Source organism: Chionomys nivalis, chromosome 6, assembly GCF_950005125.1.
Source record: "Chionomys nivalis chromosome 6, mChiNiv1.1, whole genome shotgun sequence".
NCBI lineage: Eukaryota > Metazoa > Chordata > Mammalia > Rodentia > Cricetidae > Chionomys > Chionomys nivalis.
Window position 1 is genome coordinate 25,269,972 of NC_080091.1, and position 24,192 is coordinate 25,294,163.

General features: G+C 38.1%; 1 protein-coding gene across 2 annotated transcripts; it reads left to right on the forward strand.

The window, feature by feature from the left end:
- Positions 1–1,872: 1,872 nt before the first annotated feature.
- On the forward strand, positions 1,873–20,509 carry Etaa1 (ETAA1 activator of ATR kinase). Of its 2 annotated transcripts, none has more exons than XM_057773101.1 (6): positions 1,873–2,168; positions 3,078–3,206; positions 3,637–3,716; positions 6,396–6,508; positions 7,265–9,210; positions 17,865–20,509. In XM_057773101.1, exons 1-6 carry the CDS (start codon positions 1,964–1,966, stop codon positions 17,993–17,995), a joined length of 2,604 nt encoding a protein of 867 aa, XP_057629084.1. In that variant the 5' UTR covers positions 1,873–1,963; the 3' UTR covers positions 17,996–20,509. The 2 variants fall into 2 exon arrangements, with proteins under 2 accessions (XP_057629084.1, XP_057629085.1); XM_057773102.1 differs by having other exon boundaries at positions 7,265–8,861.
- The last annotated feature ends 3,683 nt before the right edge of the window (positions 20,510–24,192 follow it).

Genomic DNA, 24,192 nt, shown 5'->3' on the forward strand with positions numbered 1-24,192 from the left:
AAGTCATGACACTTGGGTGTTATCCAGTTTTACTATTCTTCAGAAGACCAAGCGTTTCTTGGTTATTTTCCTCCTTTTTTATTCCCATACATATCTTAAAGTTATCCCCCCTTCACGCATGCATGCACCCTGTTCTGAGAGTCGCACTGATTATAGACAAACCTGCGAAGAACTGACCCTGTTAAGGTGCCACAGCCACGAATGCAGCATTACCTTTGTTTATTTCGGTCTTCAATTTATTTCAAAATGTCTTCTAGTTCTCTCTGCAAACCTGGCGCTCTTTAAATTCACTATTTGTTGCAAATCATATTCTCTTAAAATTTTCTTTATTACTAACCTATTAAAACACAACTGGCAGTTGAATTTCACTTTGTACTGGGAATGGAAGAAAAAGGCCATAGCGATGTTGACAAGTCTACAACGTTGACTGTCTGACCTATTAGGGGCCTGCACCTGTTGATACTAGTATTGGCAAGGATGAGGCAGGAAGACCAGGAGTTCAAGGCCATGCTGCATTGTATAAGGGGGTGCGTGCACTGGGCTACATAAAACACTGTCTTAATGTGATGAGGAAAACTGGAATGCTGCAGATATAACCAAATAATCTTTATGCCTATTTTTAGTGTCCTAATTAGTCACTAATTGTCCAGCTCTCTGTCAGGCTTAACAGCCTGTTGACTATCAGGTAAAACATCTGGCATGCATTATTAGCAGACCACTTACTTCCATCAACCGAAAGGGGAGGATATCATCAACTCTCCTTGCCTAAAGCCCGTGGAAGAATTAATACCTTGTTTTGCTCTAACCCACCTATCTCCTGCTGTCCCCAGCAAAGTGTCCGAGAAATGCTTCCTTTGTGTTTTGGTCTATGAACTGTTAAAGATTGTGTAAATGCTTTCATGTAGAAACATGTTTTTTTTTTTTTTTCAGGGCAACCTAAATCAAGGCTCCCTGGCCATCATGATTATTTGGTTCAAAATAAACACAGTCTTAGATGACAGCTTTGTTTTGCATGTACAGTTTCCAACAACTGTTAATTAAATTAGAAAGTTTTCGCACATTTTGGATTTTCCTATGCAAGTCATACATCTATGCACAGTCATTTGTATTCCTCCTAAACCACATCACCTATTTTCTCAAATTATCGAATAACATATTATCAATTGAATCTTGGAAATATGCAATTTAAGTTGTGCCTTATTTCTATTGCTGCAACGAAACACCATGACCAAAAGCAAGTTGGGGTAGAAAGGGTTTATTTGGCTTACACTTCAACAGTGCTGTTCATCACTGAAGGAAGTCAGAACAGGAACTCAAACAGGGCAGGATCCTGGAGGCAGGAGCTGATGCAGAGCCCAAGAAATGAAGCTGCTTACTGATTTGATCCCCTGAGGTTGCTCAACTCCACTTAGAGAACGCAGGATCAAAAGCCCAGAATAAAACCACCCACCAGGGGACGGGCTCTCCCCCACTGATCACTAAAAAAGACCTTACAGCTGGATCTCATTGAGGCATTTCCTCCTCCTTCCTCTGATGACTCTAACTTGTGTCAAGTTGACACCCAAAAGCAGCCAGTACAGGTTGTAAATTCAGCAGGAATCTGCCACTGCATTACTGTCCCACATGCTACACCACAACCACTTGTCCAGAGGAGAGTTCTGCAATTCCTCCTATGCTGCGTAAGGATGAAGATAGACCTCCATGGAAAGCTTTCTAGCTGGAACTGCCTTGGCCGCTAGCACTGCGGCAGCCTCCGTATCTCCGCCCGCCATACGGACGCAGCCAATCAGCGTCAGGCTCAGCAACCCCGCCCTAGTCGGACGCAGCCAATCAGCGGCAGCGTCTTTTGCGCGCCTTACTTGCAAAGATGGCGGTGGCTTTTGGCGCTCAGGCGGTGTGCCGAGCCGTTGCACAGTTCCTCGGTTGCAAAGTGTGAACGCGGCAGGAGGAGGGTGCCGCCGGAATGAGTCGGCGAAGGAAGCTTGCGGACAGCCCTGGCCGGAGGAGCATGCCGCGCAGGGCGGCTGCCGATGACTGCTGCCCGGCGGTGGAGCCGGGGTCCCGGTGGTCCAGGGCGGCCCGCGACTCCCGGTCCTGCAAGGCAGGAGCTCGGCCTTTGCGGCGGGAGCAGCTCCAGGCGGCGGCTGACGACCGGAGGAGCCCCGGGGGTGAGGAGAGGGCGGCCGGGGAACCGAGCCCGGGGTGTGGGTGGGGTGCGGAGAGGGCAGGGAGAGCAGCTCCGGGGCCTTGGAGAGGGCGGGAGGCTTAGGCTGCAGAGCGGAGCCCCTGATCCGGGCGGCGGTGGCTGTTTTCGAGTTGACTCTGGTTCTGGGCGGACCCTGTGCCTTAAACTACCCCCGGGGGATTGGGCAGCTAAGCTTTTCTTTTTTTCCCTTCTTTTTTTGCACTGTTTTGCTTTTCAAAAAGGGTCACCTCAGAGCTATCGTTTGTTTCCGGAACTTGCTAGGAATAACATCCGGTTAGAATAGCAAACCAATGGAGCGTTCCTTTCTGATCACTTTTCGAGTTAGATTTTTTTTTTTAAGATTCCTAACCTAATAAGAACCTTTCCTAGAGTGCGTTCTTAAAATAAAACTTCTGTTATCTTGTTTGCCTCCGCTATGACAAAACAAATCCGAGAAAGAACACTGCAATTGTAAAAATTTAAGTGATTCTAAACAGAACTTCTCTAGAAACAGATCACTCATGTTTTTTAGAGTTGTTAATTAGAGGATAAAATTTGGGCAGACTTGATAGGAGGAGCTTAAACGAGTTTAACTAGGGTTTCTGTTTGGATAGTTGGCAGTGTATCTGCTAACAGCAAAGAGGTTCGTAAAGTACAGAAGCCTTGGCGATAGTAACTCAGTGACCAGGTGGTATCATTCCTGGGCCTATGAAATTAAAAAAAAAATACTAACTACAATGTTAAACTTATGAAGTATCAATTTTAGTGAAACATTTCTATTGTGTTTAAAATAGTTGTTTTTAAGAGAAGTTTTATATTGGGCATAAAAATAATTTGTGCTGCTGTTTGACGTTGGCCATGCTTAAAACGGGACAATTGTCTTTTTGTGCAGAAAAGTATGAGACACCAACAAGAGTTGTGAAAGTGGATTTCTTATCCTATACCTTCAGTTCTCCTAATGATCCAGATGGACAGACCGATATCTTCTGGGATCAAAATTCTCCAATGACCAAACAGTTAGGTAATCTGATACGGTTGTTATATGGAAGCTGGGTGGTGGTGGCGCTTGCCTTGACTCCCAGCACTTGGAGGCAGAGACAGGCGGATCTCTGTGAGGTCGAAGTCAGCTTGGTCTACAAGAGCGAGTTCCAGGACAGCCAAGGCTGTCTCTAAAGAAAAGGGAAAACAAAGATTGTTATGTGGTTATGTGTTTGGTGAAGGATTGGTATTTGTAACATTTTAGTTAGATAACACCAGAAACTTTGATACAATGCACTTTTTGTTGTGTTCTTGAGACTCTTGAGTGATTTTTCTAATATGCACGTGATGTTAGTGCAGAGTCACTATATATACTGTAGTGTAAGTTGCACTGGTTACAATCATTTTCTAAAAGGTAACAACAGATTTTAAAATTCTTGGCCTAAGATTTATAGAAATGTCTGTTTCTTTAGGTAAAGGAAGAAAAAAAAAGCAGGTTCCCACTCCATACACGGATGAGATTTCACATATTGTCAACCGCATTGCTCCTCAGGTAAAGACAGCCATTTCATGGTTTATAAAACAGCCAAATTTGTTTGCTGCTTGCTTGTGTCCTCTTTCCCATTTGAAATAATGTATTTAGAGCAAGAGAGGTTGCTGTTAGCTTTCCTTTCTGGATGTGTGTCTTGAAAGAAGAGACAAATTGTGGAGTGGATAGTATTGTCATCCCTTAATGTCCATGAGGCACGGTTTCATGACCATTCTGAATACCCGAGTTTGCAGATTCTGAAGCTCCTTACAGATAATGGTGTGGTTTTGCATGGTAACATGCACACATCCTCCCGTGTACTGTATTTATTTATTTTATTTATTTTTTTTTTGTAGTGCTGGAGCTCCAACCCAGGGACTCACTTCTGCTAGGCAAGTGCTCTTCCATGAGCTATGCCTCCAGCCCATCCCATAAACTTTAAGTCATCTCCAGTTTATTTATTCCTTAAGTAATACAGTTAGTTGTCATGCTGTACTGTTAGGGAAGAAAAACAAAATGTCTGTATCTCTCCCTTGTTTTTCGTCTGTCATTGGTCAGATGTAGAACCTGCACGTGCAAGTCGATATTTCGCGTTAATTCTCTTGGAGTAGTAACTAGTGATTAGCGTTTTACTTTTGTTGTCTTTAATATATTTAACACCATGCAGCATTTTCCGCATTGTATTCTGAACAGTTGTATAATATAACAAGCAATGTAAATTTGAGTCTTGGTTGTTAGTGCTTGTCCACTGTCTATAGTACAGATTTTCCTCATTGCAGTTGCTCTCACTTATATCCACTGAGTTATAAAGTCACCAAGAAATGCTTTAAAACTGGGGCAATCGCTGGGCTTAGGTGTAGACCTCATACAGCCTCTTCCGAGTAGTTAAATGTTCATAACCTCAGTTCATTCAGCCACAAAGAATTATTACTTGCCGTGCTGTCTTCCGTGGATTATTAGGATTAAGTTATATAAAATTTATAATAAACTATAGACTGCTATAAATAAATTATCGTTTATTTATTGTAATAAACCCATCTTCAAAGATTTTTTTTCCTTCACTTTAATTTTTGTGGTGCTTAAATGAAATAGAAGTTTTAGTGAATCGTGGAACACAAAGGAATCCAGTAACTGTCATTCCTTGTATTAGTCCTGTTGTTGTTAGTAAGCAGCATGGCCGAGAACATCAACTGAGTTTCTTTTCTTTCTTTTCCTTACTTAAATATTTTCTTTCTATATTTTCTAAAGTGTGTGTGTGCGCCCGCGCGCGCGCATGCTCTCGTAGGTGTGTACGTACATGTGTGTGCATGCATACCCACAACATGTGTGAAGGTCAGAGGACAACTTGCAGAAAATCAGGTCTTCCACTATCTTGGTATGATTCATTGTACCAATACTTGGTTTAAGTACATCTATGCCATAATATAATTACTCTGTATGTCAGCAGTAAATCTTCATTAACTAAATCAAAGAAGCACAATAAAACGCTTTTGGGCCGGCCAGCCTGACTAGTGGTGTATAATGTTGAGTATCCTGTTGGCTTTACGAGATGGGCTGGGAATAGCAGCTGTTGTGGAGAAATGGCAGCAGTGCCCCATGGTAGCTGGAGTCATGGGAAACTGCACTGGGATTAGTTTATTCACTCATCTCCAAGTGTCAGACCCTCCTAATTACAAATGTTTGCCGTTTTCTTAGTTATCTTCAAATCACTTAGTTCCCTCCTAATGGTTTCAGATTTCATTTTTTAAGATACACGTTTGCATATTAGACAGTCATTCCATTTTCTTAGTGGTAACTTAAGTGGTGTTTAAGGTGATATCTTTGTTTTCATCATTTATATAACTTTTTACGGTGTGCTCCTTAAGATCAAGTATAACTGTGGCTTTCAACCTTTTTAATGCTGCATCACTTAAAACAGTTCCTCATGTTGTGGTGACCTCCAACATAAAATTATAAATGTTTTTGGAGCTAGAGGTTTGCCAGACGTTATAGTCCACAGATGGAGAACTGCTGGTTTATAATATAATGATCATTCCGTAGCTTTTTGGGAATTAAGGAACAGAAAAATACAGCAGAAACATCCTAATCTAAGATCACTTCCTACTTTAAATTTTTTGGTTTTGTCTTGTTGTCTCTCTCCCCATTCTTAGATTTAGCCTTGACCTTGCTCTGAAATATCTAGTCCTGACATTACTCTGTCTGTGCTCAGTTAAAGTCAAGATGGAACTCCTGGTTCTTAGATAAAGAGTTAGCGAGAATAAGAAACAAAAATTGGAGAATCATTGCAACAGAAAGAATTCTGGATATATTCTTATTTTCATTTCTGATAGTTGTACATAGTTTGTTCTGATTTTATGAGTATCTTACAACAACTGAAATGTTATTCCCTTTTATAAAATGTCCCTTTAGATGTATGTGATATCAAAATGCTTTTGATAAGTAATGTATATCAAACCTTAGTTTTTAAAAATATGGTTTGAATGTTTATAAAAATTTGAATATTTCTGTTTTTACTCATGGAAGCATAAATGGATCACGTTTCCAACCTTTCTCCAGTTTCTCGTTGCTTGAGTTTGTTAAGTGACTGGTATCACATTCTTCTCTTGCCCCTCTAGTCTCCACTCTCCTTCCTTTTTCTTGGGGAGAAGGGTTAGTTTCTTACTTTGTGGTGCTCTTATGCTCTTTTTCTTCCCTCTTTCAAAGGATGAAAAACCAGTGACAAATTCCATGCTGGGTGTGTGGATTGGTGACACTGCTATTCCTTGTACTCCTAGCGTAGCAAAAGAAAAGTCAAGAGTGAAAATTCGCTGCACAAAGTGAGTTCAGACTTCATCTTCTTATAATTCAATGAGGTAGATGTCCTTACTTGCTGACTGAGGTTTTTGTCCTCCCTGGTTCCCGCATTTGTAAGTCCCAAAGAAAATCACACAGAGGTCTACATTAGTTATAAACTGATTGGCCCATAAGCTCAGGCTTCTTAGTGACTCTCCCACCCTCCCCCTGAGAACGGGTTTCCCTGTGGCTTTGGAGCCTGTCCTGGAACTAGCTCTTAGTCTTAGACCAGACTGGTCTCAAACTCACAGAGGTCTGCCTGCCTCTGCCTCCCGAGTGCTGGGATTAAAGGCGTGCACCAACACTACCAGGCTTCTTATTAACTCTTATAACTTATATTAGCCCATTATTTTTATCTATGTTAGCCACATGGCTCAGTACCTTTTTCAGTGGATTAATCACCTCTTCCTTCTTCTCTGGTTGGGACAGGACTGTGGAGGAGAATGAGCTTCCTGGTCTGCCTCTACTTCCTGTCTGGTTGTCCTGCCTATACTTCCTGCCTTGCTACTGGCAAATCAGCGTTTATTTAAAACATAATTGACAGAATACAGTCCCACACCACTTACTAGCATTATAGGTTTTAGAATAAACCAAACTAGTAAACTTTTTTGATTTGATATGTAAAATTCCAGAGTTAAAGACATGTTTTTCTGAGATATAAATACCAAAATATACTAAATGATAATTGAATAATTCTTAGACAGTTTTTTAATTAAAATGTTTCAATGATATTTTAATAGGTTAAAAACAAAAACTCGAGAAAAAGAACTCATGAAATTGGCTAAGCAGTTTGATAAAAATATGGAGCAACTTGATGTGATTCAAGAGCAAGACGGAAAGAATCATGATTTTATCCAGGCAGCTTCAGAAGCGGGACATGTACACCACCGTAAAGATTCTGTACAGATGGAAATAGATGACACAGTTCCTGAAATCGATTGTGCTCTAATGAAGAAGCAAATGGAAGGAAACACCAGAATGTCTGTGGCAAAGGAGCAAGACAGCAGTCAGAAACCCTTTGACCAAAATGTTGAAGCAGCCCTGAATGCTATTTTTGATGGTTCCACTCAGATGTGTAGTGGACAGCTAAGCCAAGGTGTGACGAATTCTTTTCTGAACAATAGCAAAACTACCTTTGTGAAGAAAAGCAGTTCAATAGAAGAGGAAATTATTACTAATGAAACTCTGGTCACTGAAAACCTGCCAAGCAGAACTCCAATATCACCTTCCCCTCAGGTAGATACTGCCTTACTGCGAAAATCATGTGTGACTCCCTGTGTTAAGAAGCCAGAAGCTTCTACTAAACTTCCTGATGGGCTGACTACTAATGATTTTGAGGATGACTGGGAAAGCTTGCTAGGCAATGAACCTTTCCTCATGGAAAATTCTGAAATGCTTCAACCCCCTCCTTCGACAACTGCCCAAGGTACTAATCAAAATGCAGCGTATACCATTACTGCTAAAAATGATACAATCACATCAAAAGCAAATATGAATCTAGGTCGAAAGTCGGGAGATTCGAAAGTAACCCTGGACCTTCCTTCAAAGCCATGTAACAGAGAACTAGGAAATTCTGGAAGATACAGATTTTTATCACATCCAAGTGATGAATCAAGCAAGTTACCATTAACTGGAAATAAAATGAGGTTTGAGAAATCTTTGGGTAACATTAAAGATGACGGTTGTGTTGATGTCTCTAATATTGCAATAGTAAAAGAAGATAGTCGCAGTAAGTGTACAGTTAAGTGTGCTTCTGATAGTTCTGGTTCATACTCAAGATATCTTAATGAACGAAACAATAGGCTTGGTGTTAACCTGCCTTTGAAAGCACCTATTGATACTGCTCCCCTTGGTTCTGTATTCTTGGGCAAAGAAAACAGACGAATGGATCAAAACACAAATCAGACTAATGGATCAAAGTTCGGTTCTTTCCTCGATGACTGGAATGATCCTTTGGTGGCCAGTGAAATGATTGAAGCATGCCATGAGTTTGAGACTACCTGGGAAGCGGATGATGTAGATGATGATTTGTTATATCAGGCATGTGATGACATTGAAAGACTAACTCAACAAGAAAACAAGGGTAGCAAGCAGTCAGAAAGTATAAATAACACTTCCAAACAGGGACCTAGAAATATTTCTACTGCATCTAAACAACATTGGAATCTTATCAGTTCCTCGGTACCATCGTCTGTAACAACTAACTCTGAGATACATAAATCGTTGGAGGTAGAAAAAGGAGACACATGTGGAGCTTATCCCAGTATTTTGGATGCTGCAACAAATGTGTCTGTGTGCTTTAAGAATTCAAGGGATAATCAACATATACCAGTCCAGGTGAATAGCTCAAATTTTATGCTTGCAGGAAGTTCAACTTTGAATGTTAATTTGGGTCCTGTGAGCACAGAAATTACTAATAAGAAGTTGAGTACTCATCAGCTATCCCACATCACCTCAGCAACTCAAGCTCAGAATGACAAATTATTGAGGGTTTCAAAATTTACATTTAAGACAAAAAATCCTCAATTTCTTTCTCCATTAAACCAAAATTGTATAGCAGGAAGTATACCTGTTAGCAAAATCTTGCAGGATTTAGGAAAAAAAGAAACTGTCAGTTCACTGCTTGAGGCTAATCAACACCAATCTTCCATAAATTATTCTGAATCTTTGAAACCATGTTCTAAAGGTATGTATAAAATAGTTTTCTTTGAAAAGTATTATCTTGAAAATTATCGATGCTGTTTACTTGTTTTGCCTAACCAGGTATAATTAGTATCTGATACAAAATTCATGACACTTTGACAAAATTAATGTTACCTGATGCAACCTTTTTAAAATCATTACAGTTGATCTTTTTTTCTGATTGTTCTTATTTCTTCATAAATTCCCTTAATCACACCTCAGTAATTGTATCTTCACTGTCCACCTTACAATATTGCTACCACCTTATAGTGTCCTCTATGTCCCCCTTATATTCTGTTCTTCAAAAAGCAAACTAGGCTTTTTAACCCACATAAAACATTTATATGTATAAAGCAACCTTCAGTGAATGACTCATTTCAAATAAAATCTAAAACTACAATCTGAAAAGCCCTTAACCAGTCTCACATACTAAAATATCAGAAATAGAATATTATATAATAATTTGGAGTAATTTTATCTGAGAAAAGCGCAGTTTGGTATATGTCATGAAACTTTTTTCGTCAGCTTATATAAAGTGGTGTTTGATTATGACATTTTCATACTTGTAATAACATAACTTTATTGTAGTTGCTACCTCTGTTTACTCTTTTTCCTACTGGCTTCCTTCTCATCCCAAATAGTCACCCTTCATTTCATTTTTCTTTGTTGCTTGCTACATTCTTTAGTCATTCATTGATGGAAAATAAGGTCACATGACTTGGCTAGTTTGAATGCCTATTTCTATAATAATCAGGGGTATGCAACTGTATCTATTGCATATTCATTTTGATTCCTTCATTAATATACCAACAATAGTGTAATTAATCTTAGCTTTAAGAGGACCCTTTTCTGACTGCCCTAGTGATTACACCTATGTATGTATGTGGTTTTTCCCCACCAACAGAATATAAGTGTTCCTCCCATCTTCCCATGTTTGCCAGTATATGTTGTCTTTCCCCTGGCTTGGTAACCATTCTAACTGCAGTGAGATCAAATCCAAGAGTAGTTTTGATTTGCATTTCCTTCATGGTTAAAGATGTTGATTTTTTTTTTTTAACATGAATTTGTTGACTTGTACTTGTTTTGGGATTCTTATTTAATTTGCCATTTGTTCTCTGGGTTATCTGGGTTTTTCTTTGTCGTTAGTTGAATCTGTTATATTTTTTGAACATTAGCCCATGTTGTAAGTACCTGGCAATGATATTCCCCTATTATCTAAGTTGTATCTCACTGTGGTTGGTATATACTGTTATGCGAACACTTTATAATTCAATGTAGTCCTGCTTGCCAATTCTGTTTTTTTCCTGAACTGTTGTGATTCTTTCCAGAAACTCTTGCCCATCCTTGTATTTTGAAGCTTCTTACCTGATTACCAGTAGTTCAAAAGTTCAGATCTTATGTTAATATCTTTGATCCCTATTGATTGGTTTTTATAAAGGATGGAAGGCACTACATAAGGATATCCTAATTTTCCATTACCTTTTTTTTTTTTTTTTTATAGACCCTAGGTAGCTGCTTGGGTCTGAGTCCTCTTTTTCGTTTATCTGCATGTCTGCATTTGTGACAGACAGTACCATGCTGATTTTGTTATTGTTACTTTAATGGAATTTGAAATTACGTTATCTCTGGCATTACTCATTTTGTTGAGGATTACTTTAACTGTTGGGGATTGTGTGTGTGTGCGTGTGTGCCCACCTAAAGTGAAGTATGTCATTTGAGTTTGGATGGGGATTCCTTTGTAGACTCAATTTTGGTAATAGGACCATTTTTCATTGTTAATTCTCCTAGTGCATGAACGTTGGAAAGGTATCCATCTTCTAGTATTTTAAATTTCTCAGTCATTGTTCTGTGTTGTCATTGTGTAGGTCTTTCACCTCCTTGGTGATTTTACTCCTGGAGTTTTATTTTTTTAAATTTTTTGCTGATTGTTTTCTTAGAGAGTTTGAGATGAAAATCTAGTTTTTATATGTTAGTTTTTTATACTGTTATGTTACTGAAAATGTTTATCTGATCTAAGAATTTTCTAGTGATAGTTTTGCAGCCCTTTATGTATGTGGTCATATGGTTAACAAGTGGAAATATCTGGTGACGTCTGTTGTTTTTGTTCCGTCTTTGCTATGACTAAGAGATTCACTGCTATATTAAATAAGCCGAGAGAGAAGACTTTATTTCATATCTAATTTTTTTTTTAAAAAAAATTGATTTTATTGAGCTCTACATTTTTCTCTGCTTCCCACCCCAGTCTCTCCTCCCTCCTCTTCAGCCCTCTCCCATGATCCCCATGCACCCAAATTGCTCAGGAGATCTTGCCTTTATCTACTTCCCATGTAGATTAGATGTATGTATCTCTCTCTCTTAGATTCCTTATTGTTGTCTAGGTTCTCTTGGGATTGTGATTTGTAGGCTGTTTTTATTTATTTATTTATTTATTTATTTATTTATTTATTTAGCTTTATGTTTAATGAGTGAGTACATATGATAATTATCTTTCTGGGTCTCGTTTACCTGACTCAAAATGATGTTTTCTAGCTCCATCAATTTTCTTGTAAAATTCAAGGTGTTGTCATTTTTCTCTGCTGTGTAATACTCCACTGTGTAAATGTACCACATTTTCCTTATCCATTCTTCTATCGAGCATTTAGGTTGTTTCCAGGTTCTGACTATGACAAACAGTGCTGCTCTGAACATAGCTGAACACATGTCCTTGTGGCAGGATGGAGCATTCTTTAGATATATACCCAAAAGTGGTATTGCTGCGTCTTGAGGAAGGTTGTTTCCTAATTTTCTGAGAAATCACCATACTGATATCCAAAGGGGCTGTACCAGCTTTCACTCCCACCAGCAATGCAGGAGTGTTCCCTTTAACCCACAACCTCTCCAACATAAGTTGTCATCAGTGATTTTGATCTTGGCCATTCTTACAGGTGTAAGATGGAATCTCAGAGTTGTTTTGATTTGCATCTCTCTGATGACTAAGGATGTTGAGCATTTCCTTAAGTGTCTTTCAGCCATTTTAGATTCCACTGTTGGCAGTTCTCTGATTAGGTCTGTACCCCATTTTTTATTGGATTATTTGTTCTTTTAAAGATGGCCAATTTCTTGAGTCCTTGTATATTTTGGAGATCATACCTCTGATGACTCAACCGTTAAAGGCTAGGCTCACAACCAAAATATCTAATTTTAAAGGAAATGCTTTCAATTTTCCAGCAGTATAATATTGACTCTAGGTTTGTCTAATAGATTCTTTAGTTTGTTGAGATATAATATTTCTGTTCTAGATTCTTTAGGGTTATTATCATGAAGTAGTAAGCAGTTTTGTCTAAAACTTTCCCCACATCTGTTGAGATGATCATGTGATTTTTATCCTTCATTTTATTTTTATGTTTGTTGATTTGTGTAGGCTGAATCATATCTACATCCTCAGAATGAAATCAGATTGATCACGATCCTATTAATAAGTTACTGAATTTGATTTGCAAGTATTTTATTAAGTGAATTTTGCTATGTTCTCCAAGGAAATGTATTGTTACATCCTTATCCCGTTTTGATATCAAAGTTAATACTGGCTTTGAATTACTTACGATCTCTGGTGTTTTTACATATAGGCAACTCCTAGCTATAAAACTCTCTCTTAGCAGTGACCTAGCTGTTTTCAAAATTTCTAGTAAGTTGTGTTTTCATTTTTACTTGAGTCTAAAAATTTCTAAGTTCCTGACACACTTTTCACCCTCCAATGGATCTGAGAACAGAAGAAATTATTTTCTCCCCCTCGTGTGTGTATGTCTGTGTATGTATGTATTAAGACTTACGGACATAACATGTGTTTCAAGAAAGTTTAATGGTTTGCTAGAAGAATTTCTGCAGTGGTTGAATTGAATATTCAGTATTTATCCTTTAAATCCATTTGATTTGTGGAATAGTTAACTTGGAGAGTTGTTTTATTACTTGTTTTTCTGCCTGAATGATCTGTCTATTGACAAAAATAGAATATTATGGTACTAAAATTCTTCCTCATGATTAGATCTCTCCATCATATTTCTTAGGATGGCTTACCTTGTTAACAAAGGTAAGATGGGTGCACAAAAGCCACAGCACAAGTATGGAGGTCAGTAGGACAGCGTCTGGAAGTCAGTTCTCTTTTCTACCACGTTTAGTGATAAAACTCAAGGCCCTCAGTCTTGGTGGCAATCACCTTCTCAGATCTCTATTTACTGAGTGGGTCTTGTTTTACAATAAGGTCATGAAGTGTAACCTTTTAACCCACCAAACCATCTGTATGGCGGCCAAGTTTTTCTTGTTTGGTTGGTTTGTTTTAATTTGGATTTTGGCATAGGATTTTCTGTGGTTTGGGTTGCTGTCACTTTGTAGCCTCTGGCAGACATGAGAATTTCAGTGCTTTGATTTTAGTCTTCTTGAGTGTTGGGATTACTGTCACACCCACTCTTCATCATATTGGATTGCTTCCTTTAAAACTCAGTGAATTGCTTTATACCCTTTCAGTTTGGCTTGAAACCTGACTTTGTGGTCTGGGCTTTCAGATTCATTTTGTTTTTGTAATTTCATTCTCTGTTTATCACCTCCTGAGATCCAGCAAATACTTATATTCTGTTCAGTAATCTTTTAACTGGAGAATCACGATTGTTTACATTTAGTGTGGTTGTTCACAAATGGAATGATTTCCTTCTTCATCTTGAAAGATTTTCTGGTTTACCTGTTTACAGCTGCTTGATTTCTTCCTAAAACTAGTTTCTTTATTGTCTCGTCCATTAAAATTTGTTATTTCTAAAATTTCTTACATCTTTTGTTTGTTTGGTTTTTGTTTTTGTGTTTTTTTTTTTGTTTTGTTTTTCGAGACAGGGTTTCTCTGTAGTTTTGGAGCCTGTCCTGGAACTAGCTCTTGCAGTCCAGGCTGGCCTTGAACTCACAGAGATCCACCTGCCTCTGCCTCCTCCGAGTGCTGGGATTAAAGGCGTGCGCCACCGCTGCCCAGCTAAAATTTATTACTTCTATAGCTCTTGTACTTGTTAATCTTTCTTCATCTGTGCATAGTATTCCTTTAGTACAGTAGTTCTCAACCTGTGGATTGCAGCTCCTTTGTGGGTAGAAAGGCCTTTTTATAGGGATCGCCTAAAAGCATTGGGAAACACATTTTTACATTATAGTTCACTACAGTAGCAAAATTATAGTTATAAAGTAACAATGAATATAATGTTATAGTCTGGGTCACCACAATGTGAGAAACTGTTAATTAGTGCTAGGCTTCCTGAGCCTCCTTATTCCCAGGGAAAGGTGAGTGCTATCAGCCCATTCAACAGGACGCCCGTTCAGCAGATTCACCAATACAGGACAGTCAGATGTGATGGGGAGTCGAGTCAAAGCAGGAACTCAGTTTATTACTGTGAGTCGAGTCAAAGCAGGAACTCAGTTTATTACTGTGAGTACTTCCAGCCAGTGAGAAGCAGCCAAACCCTCCCTCTGGCTGTAGGGGCGTCTGTCTAGTTTTTGCTGTCTCATCCTCACTCAAACTCGAGCCAAGCTTTTCTCTGTCCTTATATGCCTTGAAGTCTAGGCTTTTTTCTGTCCTAGAGGCCTTGAGGTACAGGCCCTGAGATAATTTTGGCCCAACATCTCCCCCTTTTGTTTTAGATCCCACCCTCTATCCCGGTTACCAAGCCAGAATTGCCCACCCGGGAGAGAGTACAGGTCAGGAGCACCCCATCTGGAGTTTCGGCCTGGACACCCTCAAATTGAGAGTTTATCCATGGGGTGAGATGTATTGAGTCTATCATAATGTACTCGAAGAGCCATGTACCTGTTGTATCTGTTTTTGAGATGCTTGTTTCAGCCTTTGGAAAACTCAAGGGCCAAAAATACAGATCAGTAAACAAGTAGCCATTGGCCCATTGGTTGGTAGGTAATTTTTATATGAAATATATCAGACATGCTATCTCCTAGTTTTAGGTTTTTTTCTGAGAGGTCTGCTGTTCTGGTAGGTTTTTTGTTAGATGTGACCTGTACTTCTGCCAGCTTTCAGTATTTACTTCCATAGACTTGGGATCTTTTATGCCTTACTTTTTTCCTTTTTTTCTTTCTTTTTTTTACTAGTTTGCTTTGGTTTTGAGTTTTTTATTTGTTTTTCAAAATGGGTTTCTTTGTAACTTTGGAGCCTGTCCTGGAACTCACTTTGTAGTCCAGGCTGGCCTCAAACTCACAGAGATCCACCCTCTGCCTCCTGAGTGCTGGGATTAAAAGTGCACAACCACTGCTCTACTTTTAATGCCTTCAGTCTTTTCCCTCTCTTAGACTACAAGTGCTTTGGTTTGGTCTCTTGTTGTTGTTGTTGTTGTTTTTCTTTTGTTTTGTTTGTTTGTTTTTAAAGACAGCCCTAACTGTCCAGTTTAGTCTATTTCTCTGAGGTATTACATGTCACAGTCGTTTTTTAAAATTACTGTTGGAATACACTTTCTTAGAAATTATTCTTCAGCTTTGTCTTCAAGTCTTTATTCTTTTTGTCTTGAATGATTTTTTATACATATAAATAGGTGTGTTTCTGTATCTATTGTTTTATTTAAATAGACAGAATTGGATAACACATGCTTGATTTTTGCATTTCCTTAATAAATTATAACTGTCATTTCTTTTAGTACCTGTAGGTTTCCTTTAGTTCTTTAGTGCCTATGTGCTGTATGTTAAATTATATGGTTGTTCACATTGGGTAAGATTTGTTTTATTGATGAAAGCTTAGGTTTTTTACAATTACAAACAGCACAGTAGGAATTCTATATAAACTTTTGAACTTTGTGTACTTGTATTTGTTAATTCCTAAAAATACGATGTAAGAGAATGTTGTGAAATTTGACAGCTATCACCAGATTTTTTCCAAAAAGGTAGAAAATTTTGGTACAGTGAGTATTTTTCCATGTTACAGCCCAATGTACCTTGAAATGTTAAAATTGTTGTCAGTGTATTATAGTTGTACATATTGTAAGTTTGTTTTAAAGTAGATATAACTAGTTCAGTGAGATTTCTAAAATGAATCTATTGTATATACTTTATTTATTTATTTAGTCAGTTATTTATTTGGTTTTTTGAGCAGAGTTTCTCTGTAGCTGTGGAACCTGTCCTGGAACTAGCTCTTGTAGACCAGGCTGGCTTTGAACTCACAGAGACCCAACTGCCTCTGCCTCCTGAGTGCTGGGATTAAAGTGTGCGCCACCGAGTAGGGATTAAAGCCCTACTGCATATACTTTTAATTCCAGTGGCGAGTTACACTTTTTCTGTAAATGTAATAGTTGGTTTGAAATAAAAATACTTTGTCCTTTCCAATTTCTGATTATACCAAGAAAGAAAGTAGATATATTTTGAGTCTCCTTTCATGATCAAGAGAAATTTGTGTAAAATGGTTCTGATTTCACTAACTAAATATTTCTTCTCTAATAATGATACAGATTCTGCTAAAAAGTTAGGGTTTAATCAGTAAATTTACATAAATGTATATTAGGGCTATGATCTTAGATATTACATGTCATTTCAATGAGAGTAGTTTCTAATCTAAAGCTTTAACTTACACACATACACACACAGAGACTTTTCAATTTTCTGATACATTCTCCAATGAAAATAAAATTTTAAACAGTTATAAATAGCTTGTGTTAGGGGTCTTTGCAATAATTAACTCAGTCCCATGTGCAAAGTAATGGTTAAGTTGTGACTATGAAGAAACTCTTTGTAAAGTGTGACATCATCAATACATATGGGTTCTATATAGAGATTACATATGACACTTTCCATAAAGATATATTCTGTAGATTGACAACCTCATGCTAAGAGTCTGGGGGAGGATTCAGTGTGGTCTCAAGTCAAACAGCGTACAAAACTCCAGGCTATTTCCATGTCAAATCCCAGCCTTCTGCACATCCCTTTCTTCGAAGAAACGGGGTGTTTAACATTCCTGGTTCTCCAAGTGCTTATCAGTGAGCGTCGACCTCCGCGCCTCCCACACAACTGGACATGAGAAGTTTCATTCTGTCACTCAAATCCTTTTCTGGTAGAGTAAATATAAACTTTGTCACTCTTTTAAGGAAAAAAGTAACTGTTAGTATCCAGCTTTCCTTCATAGGTCTTTGGAGTCTCCTTCTTTTTCCTTGCCTTCCCTTCCCCTTTTTCTCCAAGACTGTCTTAGGTAGCAGAAAATGACCTTGCAGTAAGTACATATTGCAGGCAGTGTTCACTGGATCTCCTTCCATCTCCCAGAGTGTTGTCATTGCAAACAGGACTCATCACTCTCAGCTATATTTGAAGGATTGATAGACGGTTCAATTCATAATGTTTTTACTCGGTATCAATGTTTATATAATTTAAAAGTTGGTAGTAAAAGAAATTTATATAGTCATGGGTAAGATGTCATTGTTCTCATGAATTATTTGTTGAGTTTTCAAAAATTAGTTTGTATCATACTTGAATGTGGATATTGGTAGAGGCTTGGCATCCTCTTGACCTAGCACATCATATTTATTATGTGTGTACATGTGCTCGTATGTATAATGGTTTGGTGTTACTTAATGATCAAACCAGTGCAATATAAAAGCAAAAGTTAAATCATATTCAGGATAACTTACAGGTTATAAGATTAATCCCTATGCTTTGTTTACTTTTTAGGTAAAGAGGAGAGGAATAGAAAGTATTCTCCTGAAGAAATCCAACAGAAAAGACAGGAAGCACTGACTCGAAGAAAGGCCAAAGCACAGGCGTTGCCTGCTTTGCATTCAGCTTCCGTTTCACTGCTTTGATGAAATTGGAGTTAGACGGTTTCACAACTATTAATAACTATCTATGATAGGACTTTTTTCTTGATTTCTCTGTGAGAAATTTAATGCTGACTAAAAAGCATGGGCTTCTACTTTATTATTTAATAAATCAGTGTTTACCATTATAAATGAAACTTTCTTGGAGCTGTATGTGAATTATGTATAAGTTTTTGAAGAGTTAGCAATTATGTGTCTACAGAGGGGAAGTATGTTTATTACATGATAGCAACTGATCAATAATAGACAGCTGTAATGCTTCTAACAGATTAAAATGACTAAACTGATTCTGCTCTGGAGTGTTTTCAGTTACTTAAGGTTTCTTTACACAGTACAATTTTTAATTAATTTTTCCATATTGTTAGTGACCTTGCTGAAAAGTAGATAATGTCTATTTATTTTTTTTAGAAAAAATATTGTTTTCAGTTGCTAGCCAGAGGTAGGTTTAAATTTTAATATTTCTGAATATGTGATTCAATTTGAAAACATGTTGCCGTTAGGAAAAATAGGCTAGCATTAAGTCTAGTTTAGCAAAAAAAAAAGAAAGAAAGAAAGAAAGAAAGAAAATAGATTAAGCAAAGTCATAAAACATCATTAACATTAGAATTGACAGAAGCATATTGTCTGATCCAGTTCCTTTATCATATAGATTAAATAGAACAATCCAAGCTGCTTTTTTTTCTTTGTATTCATGTGTATTTGAGTCAGGGTCTTGCTATGTGGTCCTAACTGGCCTTGAACTCTTGTCATGCGGAAGAAAACACAGTGATTCTCCTCCCTCAGTCTCCTGGTACTATGAGTACCACTATGCCTAGCGCATGATTTTCCTTTAAAAGTCACAGACAAACCTTTGTTTATGTTAGAATTGATTTTTCTGAACATATAAAGAATTACATAATTTGTTTCAATCTGTTAGTACTTAAAATAATTTGAACGGGCATTAACACTAAAATATAATCCAAAACACATTAAGGATTGCTTATTAACAGTGTGTATATATATATATACACACACACACACACACATATATATTCTTTATTTTAAAGAATTAACTGATCTTTCCAGGATTCCAAATTAGACTTTCTTATTACTGTTATTTTCCTTCTAATCAATTATTTAACTTCACTGTTTTTCCCCTCTGTCCCTGCCTCCTTTTTGTCTTCTAAAATGTAAGTTAGTAATATAAGCCTTAACTAGTGGGGAAGGTATATGACAGTAAGGATGCTTGTGTTTTTCTAGATGGCTTTTAGAAAGTATGAAGAAAAGTTTAGCTATAAAGAGCACCCATCTTGGTAAGGTATTCACTACTGTTCAGGTGTCTTTGAGCTGTGACAATCTGATAGTTATTAAGTGTGTATCATTTTTCAGATGATATATAAGTATATTTTAGTTCTTATTATTTACCAAAGAGTATAGTATAAAGAGCTAAATAGATGTTGCAAGTTTTGGTGCAAACAAGTAAAGAGACTGCTTTTCTCATGAGCCTTCAGTCTGTTCTAAGTCTCTCTCTCTCTCTCTCTCTCTCTCTCTCTCTCTCTCTCTCTCTCTCTCTCTCTCTCTCTCTCTCTCTCTCTCTGTCTCTCTCCAAGTTCTGTAACTTCTTTCTGTGGAATGCTCTAAGTCGTTCTGCTGATCTTCTTACACTGGCCTGTTGCATCTGTTTCTTGGGAATGCATACCTTACCTGGCTTCAGTAGGAAGTCATCTCTTTCATGGAAACTATGAAAGCACTTCTTGATGGTGAATGTGTGCTCCTCCAGCAGGATACCCCTGCCTTCACACCACTCTACTATCTTCAGTCTTCAGTTGCTGTTGGAAGCACTAGCATGTGAAGACCTGCCTAGTTTGCATGGGTTGGCACTTTTCCAGTTTCAAGAGACATTATCCGCAAAAGTCAAAGGAGCAGCTGGTAGGCCTGGAAGCAATATTCTATTGCAAGCTTTTTTGCTGTTTTTGCTTCACAGAAAGTTTAGTTCAGCAAGACCATTGTTGCAGAGTTTAGACATATAACTGAATACAAGAACATGGGTTAGTTTTTGCAGAAATAGTTATATATAGTTATGAACCACATTTTTTTCCTAATATACTTTTAAATTGCAAAGAACGAGTACCTTCCTCTGCATCTGTATGCTTACTACTGATCTGTGATGGCTACTAATTATATTCTGAACGATTTGTAGTCACGTTCTGTTTGTGAATTTTTTCTTGTTCCACTGAAATTGTAACTCTGAGTCATTCAGCTTTAGAGTTGAAAAATGTTTCTTGGAAAAGTTTAAATTTTATTTAACATTTAATTGATTTAAGTGTTAAATTGAATTTAAATTGTTCGAATTAGACTATGATTTTCAGCTTTTACTAGTATGCTCATAAGCACTTGTGAATTCACAGAATACCAGATGTCTTGTGCCTTCTCTTAGGTGTCATAAGTGAACATGCATGGGTGTTGATTGTAGAGTTTTGTCTTTCTAAAGTTCTTTGGGTAATAAATCTTAATTGGTGAGCTTAATTTAACATTGTTAAATGTTTTACTTACCAAATAGTTTTAAGCTTTCCTTTTAAATCTTCTCAATGCAATCATATAACACTTCTATTTTGTATGTGAGGGAAATCTAGTAAATAGATTAAATGACTTTCTCGAACTCTAAGTTAATAGTTTAATACCAAATGTGATTTAAAAATTTCATAATCAAAATAAGGTCACTGTTGTATATCTTACAAGAGCAAACATGGTCTTGGGAGAATGTAGGCAGAGGCTGCTCATTTGTTCCTGGCTACCCAGACCTGAAATACCACACAGAAACTGTATTAAAACACTGCTTGGCCAATCACCTAAGCATATTGCTAGCTAGCTCTTATATCTTAAATTAACCTATTTCTATTAATCTCTGTATTGCCAGTGGTTGTGATCTACCGGTAAGGTTCTGTCCAGCCTCTTTCTCCCACAACAGCTACATGGCTTCTCCCTCACTCCACCTACTCTATATGTCCCTTCCAGCCTGGCTTTACTCTGTTAAGCCATTGACCAAAAGCAGCTTCTTTATTAACCAATGGCAATAAAACATTCCCAGCGTACATCACCTCCCACATCAGGTTATCTGAACTTAACCAGTAAAGCTGTCGTGACAGAAAAACCAAATGCAGCAAGAAGTCAGTAGTAATTGATTTTACGTTAAGTAGAGTAAGCTTTTCCTCAGGTGATGCAACACTATTGAACAACCTATACAGCATGAGTGAAAACCATAGGTAGTCACTTAGCAACATGGAAAATTGACGTCTGTAAAATACAAATTTTCACTTTGAGCTAGCCATTTCCATTTTATTTATTTTTTCTTAAGAACGGGTGTAGTAAAATTAGTCAAAGGCAAGGCCGGTTAATGTAAGGGTTTTTGTTTGTTTGTTTTTTGGTTTTGTTTGTAGGTAGAAAGGTAGAGCACAAATAAAAATAAAACATCTAAATAGTTGAATTTCATGTTTTGGAAAGAATGTCTGATATGAGCCTAACTATTTCTTTTTTTCTTTTTCTTTTTTTTTTTTTTTTTTTTTTGTTTTGTTTTTCGAGACAGGGTTTCTCTGTGGTTTTGGAGCCTGTCCTGGAACTAGCTCTTGGAGACCAGTCTGGTCTCGAACTCACAGAGATCCGCCTGCCTCTGCCTCCCAAGTGCTGGGATTAAAGCCGTGCGCCACCGCTTAGCACAAGAGCCTATCAGGAAATGAGGGAAGACTTCCTACCAGGGCTTGCATTTGCTTCTGGGGTTGGAGTTAATCTCTCCTTTCAAAGACTTCTTCATGTGTTATGGTGAGTGTTTACAGTGAGCTTAGCTTGACCAGCAGGATGATTGTGGTGCCACACAGTGGTGCATCATGAGCCATGAGTGCTTCTGGTATCTGACTGGTAATATAAGGGTATTGGTAACAGCAACCTCCAAACTCTTGCTACCATTTGTCTTTCATGGGCCTTTGGAAAAAAAAAAAAAAAGAAACTTTTTCCTTGAAACCTGGATTGCTATAGAACCGGGGCTAACACCCTCATTTATAGTCGTTAAAGTGTAACAGTAGCCATGTTGTCGGCTCCATCTAACACTATTGAGTGAATGAAGCTTGCAATAGAATTAATTATGTGGACTCCAAAGGTGGGAGTCCACACCTGGAGCACACAATGCCCTTGAGATAGTTTCACTCCATGACTGCAGCTTCAGTGCACATCTCATAGTTCTGGCAGCTCCAGTACCCTAGGATCTTCATTTCATATCCTCACACATTACCCTTGGGGAGCCTTATTGCAAGGACATCAACTCTGTCACATAGCATAGCCTCAGCAGCTCTCTGGAACCATAGTGAAAGACCATAGGTCCTCACAATTCATCTATTCTTGTAAAACTTCCATTATGTGGATACTGTAGTCAGTTTCTGCTGCCAGCTCAGTATGAGGCCTAGCCCCTGTGGATCACAATTGCACAGCTTTCCTGTTGTACAGTAGTAGTGTCAAGTGTGCCTTTAAGGACACTGATAATTAACGGCTGCTTTTTAACATTGCCTTGCCTGTAAAGTTAAGCTGACACTCCCTCACCAATGTAGACCTAGATCAGAACAAAAGTAGTAACCACATCACAATTTGACTACTATTTTGTCTTGAAATTTCTATTTCTTCTACCAAAATAATTACTCCTGTACTCCTGTATACATCTTCATTAAAGTTTTTATGACCTTGGCAGAATGCATTTTGCAGAGAGAGTGGTCAAGATAGCACACAAATGGCATTTAGCGCCCCCCCCCCTTTTGGTTTTTGAGACAGTTTCTTTGTAGCTTTGGTTGGAGCCTGTCCTAGAACTAGCTCTTATAGACCAGGCTGGCCTCAAATTCACAGAGATCCGCCTGTCTCTGCCACCATAGTGCTGGGGTTAAAGGCATGTGCCACCACTGCCCAGCTATATGGCCTTTAGCCCAATTTAAGTTGGAGTCCTTGATCTCTGAACCTTGGTAAGCTGGGTCTCCACTGTCTGTTTCTTTTAACTTTTTGGTCTTCTAAACTCTCATCAGAATGAGCCATTAAGTAATGCAGACCATGGGAAGCCAGCTCCCAGGTTTGCTCCAGAAAGAGAAAACCTCAAAGTAGCAGGACTTAGAAAAAATTCTTATCTGAAGCTTGCTACACTTTTCTATCTGAGGGGAAAATAAACAATCACAGTTCCTGCTGCTAACCTAAGAAAAAGGGAACAAGCACATGTTTTTCTGATGGTAGCCTTTTTTACTTCAATTTAATTACTTTCTTGACGATCTTACATACACACCTCTGTCAATTATTTCTTACAAAATCCTGTATCTGTCCCTGTTTGGCTGCCATATAAAGCTGACTTGTGGGGACCAGCCTTCAGTCAGCACCAAGGTAAATAAGAAAATTCACAAATGCAGTGATAGCTTGGGAAAAAAAAACTTATCTAGCTAAAGGTTAGACTTCCATCTGAGGGTTAAATCTCTTGCTCTCTCTCTCTCTCTCTGCCCCACTGATGCTGCCCTTTCATCACTGCTCCTTCACTCTCTGCCTGGCCACTCCTCTGCTGCCTCTGCTCTTCTCACAGCCAAACTCAGGATCACAATGACCGGCCAGTGAGCAACCATGGCTTTGCACATAGTTCTAAGTTGATGAGGCTTCCCAGACACTGAACAGTTGGCTGAACTTAAGATTGGGAGTGTGTGCAAACTCTGATTTTGAGTCAATAAAACAATACCTGGGAAAATGACCTCATGAAATGCAAATCAAAGCAACTCTGAGATTCTATCTTACACCTGTATGAATGGCCAAGTTCAAAAACACTGATAGCTTATGCAGAAGAGGACATGGGTAAATGGAACACTCCCCCATTGCTACCGAGAGTGCTATTAATACAGTTGCTTTGAAACTTAGTATGATAATTTCTCTGAAAATTAGGAAACAACCTACCTCAAAACCAGCATTACCACTTTTGGTTATATACTCAAAGGATGCTCAATTATACCATAATGACATGTGCTCAGATATGTCCATAGCAGCACTATTTATAATAGCCAGAAATTGGAAACAGTCTAAATGTCCCTCAACTAAAGAATGAATAAAGAAGGTGTAGTACATTCACACAATGGAGTATTACACAGAGGAAAAAAATACTGACATCTTGAAATTCACAAGCCATGGATCTAGAAAACAGC